Genomic DNA, 9,527 nt, shown 5'->3' with positions numbered 1-9,527 from the left:
ACCACTTTACCTACATCTGACTGACATTTTTTGCAATGCATCGCATTTTTGATGCCTTGCTTTCTTTCGACAAGGAAGTTGTCACATCATCCTGGTCATTTGCAAGACAGACTGTGTCTTCATTTTCACAATTATTTGTTCATTTTTATCGAATTTCTTCGTCCTTCAGCAAATATTTCGATCAGTCATCAATGAACAGGGCTAGTTTTCGAGCTGTGATGCAGGAGCGTCGTCGTCGTTAAGCATCTAGTCTGAACAAAACCAACCGTGACGCCCGCCACTTGGAGGTGCAACATCGCCTTTGTTTGTTTATTATACGGCGAGCGGATTTGGACATCTAGTAGTGGTATATATTTACGGTACCGGTATTTTAAACTTATGTCAAACAGCAACACAATAGATGTGAACAAGTTTTAAAATGAACTTGGCATGGTGTAAATGAAATTTTTATTCGCTAAAAAAAGCAACTGACTTACCGGAAATGAAACAGAAAACAACTTCCGTACCCCTTCCGATCAACGTGAGTAACGACGATTCCTCGAGTAGCACGACGAAGCAATTGAGCAAGAGCTCACTTCCAGACCTCCCTGACCGAAAGGTTGAACTTGAAATATCGCGCATACGGCTGAAGAGTGAAATAGTATCTTTTGTAGTCTGCTGGACCGGTTCCAGTGGACATGTAATAAGGCCCACTGAAACTACTTTGACTTTTCCGAATAGCTGGGCTGGGTTTGATTGCATCCGTTTCATGGTGCTCCTGAAGTATGCGCACTAAGATGTTGCATAACCTGAACCCTAACCTGGTACACAACCTGAGTTCGGGTTGTTCGCCTACTTCAGGAGGTCCCGTCCCACTCTATTAGTCACGAGCTGTGATCCGATTAAGTTCGGCTATACTCAGTGACTTAATCTAATTATGTGTTAATCTGGGTTAAGATGTGTTTTTAGTCTCTTGAAGCCATAGTTTTTGGTTATAATAAATAAACTGTCAAAACAGGTAGACTCTGAGATCGCTTTTAAATTGCAGGCGGCGCATTTTGCATGAAATATGACTGACCTGTTCTTCTGACCTGCATACTAGTTCTGTATATAAAAAGCAAGTATATATTTAATCTTATCTTCTAAGTTTCCAGTTATCTCCCATAATACAATATCATTATTTGAATATACAAGTATGTGATAAAACCTACAGAACCGTTTTTTTAATTGTAATGCTCAATATAACTAACTATCAGACTACCTTGTTTCCCCGAAAATAAGACTTGCCTGGATTTTAAAAATGATTTTGATATAAGCCCTCGCCTTAAAATACGACCTTGCCTATAGCGCAAAGTTTTTTTTGACCTAGTTGATAGCAAGTAGTCTCTCCTACACGTTTTAAATGATTAATCTACAACGCGTGAGAGAAAAACGTGTTATTTATAGGTAAATGGATATCAGGTTCCATATTTTGTATATATATTTGAAAATCTCATAATTTTCCACTCTGTAATTTTTTTAATAAATGAAAATAAGACGTCCCCCCAAAATAAACCCTAGTGTTGTTTTTGAAAGAAAATTGAAATAAGACCCTGCCTCCTTTTTCGGGGAAACACGGTATTCAAAAGAATGGACACACACAATGACTTTACCTAATGAAATATAGCTTTTCCGTGATAACCTACTTCCAGAGCATGCTACAGAAGTACCTATACATTTTGCAAATAGCATTCAGGTTCTCATGATAAGCACGTAACAACTTTTCCGACTTTGGCCAATGCTTAAATTGGCCAATGCTACAGCCTACAGCGTTGTGACCAACTTATCTTATATATACTATATCACTGAGCCGGTGCAATAAAAACAAATGTTAAACTTTATGTTTCATTTTTATCCAAATGACCTATAGAATAGATTACAGAGGTGACTGGAAAACTGATTGACTCCTTATAACTAGAATTATTTGCACTCCTGAAACGCTCATGGTTTTTAAAATCAAATCGGATACCTGTATTAAGACTCTGTTTTAACTACACTTATCAAAATTCAGTCATCCCATATACCAAGGGTCGGCAAACTGCGGCCCGCGACCGAATTTCACATGAAAGAAACAAAAATACCCTGGTTGTGTTTGATGTAGTGGTAGACAGATGGACGGTCACGTAAGAGTTTGTTACCGGGCCATATGCCTTTTATACAACGTACTTATAAGCTTTCCGGATCGAACAATGCTCTCCACAATAAGCCACGGATGCGTAAAAAGCTACTCCATTTTTGTAGGGCAGGAATCTTTCCAATTCGGAATTGCCTACGGTGAGCGATAGTATTTTAACCCGAGATGTGTAACATTCGAAAGTTAGTGTTAACTTCAAGGAAATTATGAGTGCGAAAGTGCTTCACAGTTGAAATAAAAGTGCGAAAGTGCTTTTGCCGGTTTTTGCAAGTTAGGTGCCCTAGTTTCTGTTTAAATTCTTTTTAAACAGCGTAGATACTCGAAAAAGCGCTTCTTTGGTTAATATTGCGAATTAAAGAGGTGCCTTTCTATTAACCGAGTTTCGTTTAAACCCTTGTTTAAACAAGCAAATTCATCGGAAACAAAGGACACCTGGTAAGCACACCTGTCGCGAACAAAACTTCGTGCAATCAAACCAACCGTGTCAGTTGCGAACAGTACTCCTTTCCGTGAACAGCAATGCCTCACACATTTTTGTTACTCCTTCCATCCAACAGACAACGATTAACACACACAGCAATCGATATTAGTTACTATCGGCCATAGCCAGAGAGGTGGTCATTTGTACAAAGCACGTGCTAAATAACATCCCGGGTCACCGATATGGATTGACGTCATGTTTCTTCATCCTATTTTTGCTTTGAAAGATTACACAAATTCACTATAAAAGTCGGCATCCCGCTATTTTGAGCGATAGGTTGACCTACTTCACAATTCAATAATAGTCATAAAAGGACTGTTATACGCTAATTTAAGACCTTCTTTTCAAACTCCCTACACAAATTTTTTTCATTAATTCAAATCACGGCGCATTAAAACGCAAGATCAAATTTATTAACATTAATTTCGAAGTGAGAGTTACGAGGAAGAATTCACCTACGACTCGCTAACAGACGGAAACGATAAATAGGAGAAATCTTTCAGTTGCTACCGGCCATAGCCAGAGAGGGTGATCATTTGTACAAAGAACGTGCTAAATAATATCCCGGTGACCGATATCGCTTTAGTATAACACACTCCCTCGTCCGAAAGAATATGCTTGTAATTAGTTCTTCCTCTCCCCTTAGGAAATGGATTGACGTCCATCCTATTTTTTCTTTGAAAGATCACTAAGTTCACCATAAAAGTCGTCATCCCGCTTTGACTTGCAAAAGTTCCAAGTCTGATCCGAATCAGTAATCAGTAGTTTATTTCTCACCATACTTAAAATAGGCACAAACATACAAATTGCAATAAATTAAATTATAAATTGGCCATATTTCAGGGTGAAGGAGACGCGAGAAACCAATACTGGTTATCGAGCAGCGGCACCTATAAAATAAAATAAGTCTAACACTATAGTATAAAAAACAAAAACAAAAAAACGAACTAAGTTTAAATAAATTGAGGAAAAAATACATAAAATATCTCGAGACGTTCTGCTGTAACCAGCAATCGGTCGCTTTAATCAAAGTGACTATAATAGTCACTTAGGCTTCAACAAAAGAAAGACAACTCCGAACACCACTAATTCGGTAGCCATGGAGATGGCGTTAGTGGATTGTATCACAACAATACTATTGTGATGCCCATTAGCTAACAATGGGCAATAAATGTCAAATTCTGATGGCGCATGGTTATTGGTTACAGTGGAACCCATGGTTTGCTGAGGGCGACAACAGGATCACCAACGAATAAACCATACCTTTATGCTAGAAAGGAATTGAGGTACCTGTTAATGGGATCTAGTGATTGGCAGCTGGAGTCAGGGCTTCACATAACGTTACAGGAAATATAAAATCAGGGAAGACATGAAATATCAAAATGTGAAAGATATTCCAGAACAGTCATTCGAAACGAATGTAACCTAGTATCAACATTCACAGTGGGAAACTAGATAGACTACAAGACATGAAACAGCAAAACTAAGAAGAGTCAAGTACCGTAGTCTAATAGTTGAGTGAACCAATCAAGCAAAGTTCAAAAGTACATAAAAAAATATTATTTATCAGGTAATACTTTTACAATGTTATATAAGACTATAATGACAATCAGATAAACAATTTAGGCTTTACTGACTGCAAGAGAAAACAAGTCACAATGTTATGCTAATTAAGAAAGTAACGGATGTGGTCCTCTTTCCACACCTATTAAAGACTAACTTCCATGCATAGGCGTAGCCAGGGGGGGGGGGGGGCCAGAGGGGCCATGGCCCCCCCCCAAAATTTTCAAGAATTCCATTCCTAATCCACCAGTTTTGTGGCATCTTGTCTCGTCACGCTTGTTGATTGTCATTGTTACGTCACAAAGACTTGACCGTTCGCTCTTATGAGCAGTTTGGGAAAGACTGTTTCGCAAGCTTTCGGTCAGTTGCTCGGTCTTGATTTGTTCTCGCCGGATTTTTATTCGAAACGCTTGAATTTTGATGACCAAATTACTTCGATGGCTAAATTTAAACAGGCGAAATTAGATAGTTTTTTCCAGCGAAATAAAGACTCGCTTTCCTTAAATACATCAATAAGCGCTTCTCAGGCTGTGGATGCACCGGTTACGTCAGTTACGTCTATCACTTCTATTCCCGAAGATGAACTAATAATCAACGAAGGGAGAACAAACGATCTTGGATTTGTTCTTAAGAAACATACACAGCTTACCGATGCGGAGAGATACAGGCTTCTAACTTCGGATGGTCCGAAAAACGTGACGATTCTGGATACTGTTAGACAAAGTCGTCGTAAATTTCTCAAAAAATGGCTTGACGATAACAGATTTTGCAGTTGGTTAGTTTACACCCAACTCTCTGATGGGGGTGGTTTGTGTAAGATATGCATAGTCATGCAAGCACGTTTGAAGCATGGAACTCTCAGGGACACTGCCTTTGTTACAAGACCATGCATTGACTACAAAAAATTTATGGAAAAGGCTGTAGCACATCGAGACACAAATTACCACCGAGAATCAAATATAGCTGCGAAAAATTTTGTCAAAAGCATGGAAACTGGTCAAAATGTGCGTGCAAACATGGAGGCCCAATATGCTACGCAAACAAAAGAAAACAGACGAATAATGACTTCCATTGTCAAGACTGTCATGTTCTGTGCTTCGGGTAACATATCCTTGCGCGGACATTCCGGGGATAGTGGAAATTTTGTGAACCTTCTTCTATTTCGTATCGACGCAGGGGATGAAGATTTGAAAAGGCATTTCGCTCGAATGGCCGGAAACGCCAAGTATACAAGCCCGATGATACAAAATGAAATTCTCAAGGTAGCAAGCAACATGATAGTGCAAGATATCGTTATGGAGGCTAATAAATCGTTTGTGTCCGTAATAGCCGACGAATCATGTGATATTTCTGGGAAAGAACAACTAAGCATCGTTTTGAGGTATGTGAAAGGTGGTGAAGTGTGCGAGCGCTTCACAGGATTAGTGGAAATGGATTCTGTTTCTGCCGAATCAATTTCCTCAAATATTTTGACCCACCTCTCTGGTATAGGAGTGGATTTGCAAAAACTTGTGGGGCAAGGCTATGATGGTGCAACGACAATGGCAGGTCACGTCAGCGGTGTGCAAAAACGCATTCGTGATAAATATCCGCGCGCAATATTTGTGCACTGCGCTTCTCATTGTTTGAATTTGGTCATAAATGACCAAAGTAAAGTTGCAATCATCAGAAGCACCTGTGATATCTTTCGTGAGACTATTCGTTTTTTCAGGGAGAGCCCTAAAAGGCGCGCGGGTTTAGGAATTAACATCCCTTTGTTCTGCCCCACCAGATGGTCTGAGAAGTACAAGAGCATCCGAATCTTCAAATGCAACTTCAAACGAGTACTTGAGGCTCTTGATTCTTTGGCGAGAGATGCTAACAGTGAGACGCGGGCGAAGGCTTTTTCTCTGAAATCTGCTCTAGAAAAGTCGTCGGTTATCTACGCCGTATGTTTGATTGGTCGATATTCGGCACTAATGGAGCCACTAGCGCGCGCACTTCAGGCGGTCGGAGTCAGTGTGCCGTCAGTAAAGAACCTCACATCCTCTCTTCAGAGCGTTATCGCTGAAGAACGCAATGACTCTGAAATCGCATTGAATATTTACAAAGAAGCTTGTGAAATAGCTGGCTTGAAAGAGTTGACAATACCCAGAGTAGTCGAAGTACAAGTGTATCGCGACAATGTCTGTGCTGATTCAGCATCCCAGTATTTTAAACGTTCCGTATATCTCCCATACGTCGACGGCTTGAGCTGCTCTATTCGGGAACGCTTCATTGACAACCCATCATTTTTTTCATTGCTATCAATTCTTCCACCGAACAAACCAGTTCACGTGGATGAGGTAGAGCATCTGTATTTATTGGATAACCTCCAGAATGAAGTGAGACTGTGGAGAACTTCTTTAAGTTCCGACGTTGACGACGAATGTTTGGAGGGGCTTCTTCTGAGCTCTCGAGATTATCCAAGCGTGTACACCGCAATACAGATCGTTATGACGCTACCAGCAACCACCGTTGAGGCTGAGCGGTCTTTCTCCTGCATGAAACGGGTAAAGACATGGCTGCGCTCATCAATGACGTCCAATCGCCTTTCTGATTTGTGTGTGCTTCACTGTCACCGTGAAATGGTCACCGAGGAGAAAATTAATCGAGTTGTGTCGAGCATAGTTAGCGGGAAGCGAAGGATGGACTTTTAATCGGGGCGATGTATTTTACTTATTTAAATTGCGTTGTTAATATTTGTTGTTTCAAATAAAAAATTGTTTATTAATGGATTTTGTATTCACAATATCCAGCTGCGTAATTGAATCAGTTTGCTTGTTGACCAACTGTTGTTGTTTTGCGCTTGAAGAACGGGTGTTTTAAACTCAATATAATTTCTAAAATTTTCAAATTTGGCCCCCCCCAAAATTTTGGGCTGGCTACGCCACTGCTTCCATGCCTCGTTTTTCTCTTTATAGAATGCCTCAACTTCTTCATAGTCTACTTATTTTAGTTCTCTAAGATTTATGACACAATCAGCAATTGATTTGTCTAGTCTTTGGTCGCACGTATAAAATAAAAAAAACATGTCTTTCATATGCAGTATTTCTAGTAGGTTTAAAGTGTTTACCTAACGCGCCCAATGTAGAGACTACACTTTCACAACTGTCAAGATAATGGTAATTCTTGTAGCAATCTTCACCAAGAACTATTTGGTTTATTTTCTAAACCAGTCGCAATTTCATAATTCTCTCATTGTGATCGAAGAAAGACCAATTGGCTGCTGTGATTTTGTGCGGAAATTCTATTTGTGGCAATTGTAGTGAAAATAAAAACGTTCACATATCTGGTACAGCCTCTTTGTCGACTCCGGAGCTTATTGTTGACATCATGTTTCGTTCTCTATTTAGCCTTACGGGTTCTTAACGCTTCTACGACTTCACCAACTCACCAGAAAACCATAAAGCGCAAAACGACTACCATGTTTTACAGGTACATTAAACACAAGTGGCGCTATAGGGCAGTATTACGTCATATCGTAACACCGCCCTCCTTATTTTATGAATTGCTGATAAATGTTTCATTATATTTACGTCAACAATTTTACGTAACAAACATTTGGCATCAAATATTCGTGTGCCTGAATCTGACAGTATATCAGCGATCAAAATTGTTCGTAACTATTAACCACTTCGTAACGCTTTTTTAACAGTAGTGAATTTACGACAAAATGCTATTCAAACATTCCACGACTGACGCTTTTTAAGCATATTGGAGTTAGGGTGAAATGCCATTATCGCTGATAATATTCGATTTTACTGAAGGTATTAGTTTGGGTTGCAACGCGAGACTAACTCTATTTAGTCTTGCTATAGTATGCTGACGGATTTGTAGGCGTATAATGATGCGAGGATGTTGTAGCCAGGGCTGAATTAACCAATAAGCACGTTCTTAGGGAACACAGAAAAAAGGGCCACCACATAAATTTTCACAGCCGAGTTTCTCGGTGTTTAAGGAAATGATTGATCAGACGATTCAGATCTCAATATTGGTCCGTTTGATATAGTTTTCTTGTTTTCCTTTCTCAAGTATCATCTGAAACATCTCTATAAATCTTTGTGGGTATGGAAACTACTTTCAGATAATATCATGTAAATTAATCATAATTTGGCCTTCAATCAAGTAATGAATACCGAAACTTACTTATTCAATTTCAGATACCACGGAACATTACATTTCTATTATTATTTTTTACATATAGGGCACCAAAGTCTTGAGCGACCTGGTGATCAAGCGGTACCAGTAGTCTACTGTGACAGATTGTATACCCGAAGTACTTCCCTTTTACTTTCGTGTCCATATATTTGAACATTGCTCTCGTGTTTGTATTAATAATGCCAACAAACATAACAACAACATCAAAAACAACAAGCTAGAAAACCAAGTCAATAGGTGCACTTCGTGTAGATTAGAATAGCAACAGATATGTGAACACGAAGTGTCCATCGCAGTTTGCAGGAATAGATCAGCATGAGAACCACTTGCTGGAGCAATTTATCAAAATTGCAAATATTTTAGTAAACCAACAAAGTCCAGAGAACCAAGATAAAATCAGAAAACATCTACAAATAATATCTTCTGGGGAGACACTTTTACTACTGATATCTGAAAAAAGTGTATCGGAAGTTAAAGATAAGGGCCATTTTTGACACCGGAACAACAACCACAACGAAAATTCGATCCAAAGTTCTATAGCGCCAAATAATTGAGAAATGTAACCCTAAAGTAAAATCTTGCAAAAAAGCTATTTGAGATTGGTTATAATTTCATGACAGAAAAGAGATAAAAATTTTCCAATGCTTTCATTGCTACCGAATATTTATTGGTTTGCATTTCTAGTCACTATAAATGCGCTTGACTGTGTATTTGGAGATGTAAAAATAGAAATAAACAAGAAATTAAAATATTCTAATCAAGCCTGGAATCTAGAAAATATATTCAGTTTAGACCAGTCCTAACGTAGGGGTCTTTTGGGGTAACGATTACCAATTATTGTTTCTTTCAACAAACAAAAGTCTGAGTGAAATATATTGAATTGTCGGATGTAAGGGCTACTAATTCAACGATGCGATTCGAATATTTCTAATTCAAGCTATGTATGTTGTGCGGTAAGTTGTTTAGTTATAAACAGTAGATCGAATAGAAATGATATTGTGCAGAACAAACAAGCAATATCCATTTCGAACGCTATTTTTCATTTCACAAACCGCTTGAACTGGTATAACATTGTCTGTGATAAATGCGTAGAGATGTGCGCACATTCCTGTCTGTTTTGAACACAACAGCGACATGAAGAATAGTGCCCGG

The 9,527-nt window shown here is 38.9% G+C and overlaps 1 protein-coding gene across 1 annotated transcript; it reads left to right on the top strand.

The window, feature by feature from the left end:
* The first annotated feature begins 4,633 nt into the window (after window positions 1-4,633).
* Window positions 4,634-7,206, top strand: LOC144424474 (zinc finger MYM-type protein 1-like). Its single transcript, XM_078113815.1, has 2 exons — window positions 4,634-6,727; window positions 7,174-7,206. The coding sequence occupies exons 1-2, from the start codon at window positions 4,634-4,636 to the stop codon at window positions 7,204-7,206; spliced, it is 2,127 nt and encodes a 708-aa protein (XP_077969941.1).
* Window positions 7,207-9,527: the final 2,321 nt, after the last annotated feature.

Source organism: Styela clava, chromosome 6, assembly GCF_964204865.1.
Source record: "Styela clava chromosome 6, kaStyClav1.hap1.2, whole genome shotgun sequence".
NCBI classification, from domain to species: domain Eukaryota; kingdom Metazoa; phylum Chordata; class Ascidiacea; order Stolidobranchia; family Styelidae; genus Styela; species Styela clava.
This window is presented reverse-complemented; position numbering and strand designations above follow the sequence as displayed.

What these genes read in the sequence shown, in the direction of transcription:
- LOC144424474 (XM_078113815.1), top strand. Translation starts at nt 4,634, where the DNA reads ATGGCTAAATTTAAACAGGCGAAATTAGATAGTTTTTTCCAGCGAAAT. An exon ending in CTTTCTCCTGCATGAAACGG is followed by an intron (nt 6,728 to 7,173) that starts GTAAAGACATGG and finishes TACTTATTTTAG; the next exon opens with TTCTCTAAGATTTATGACAC.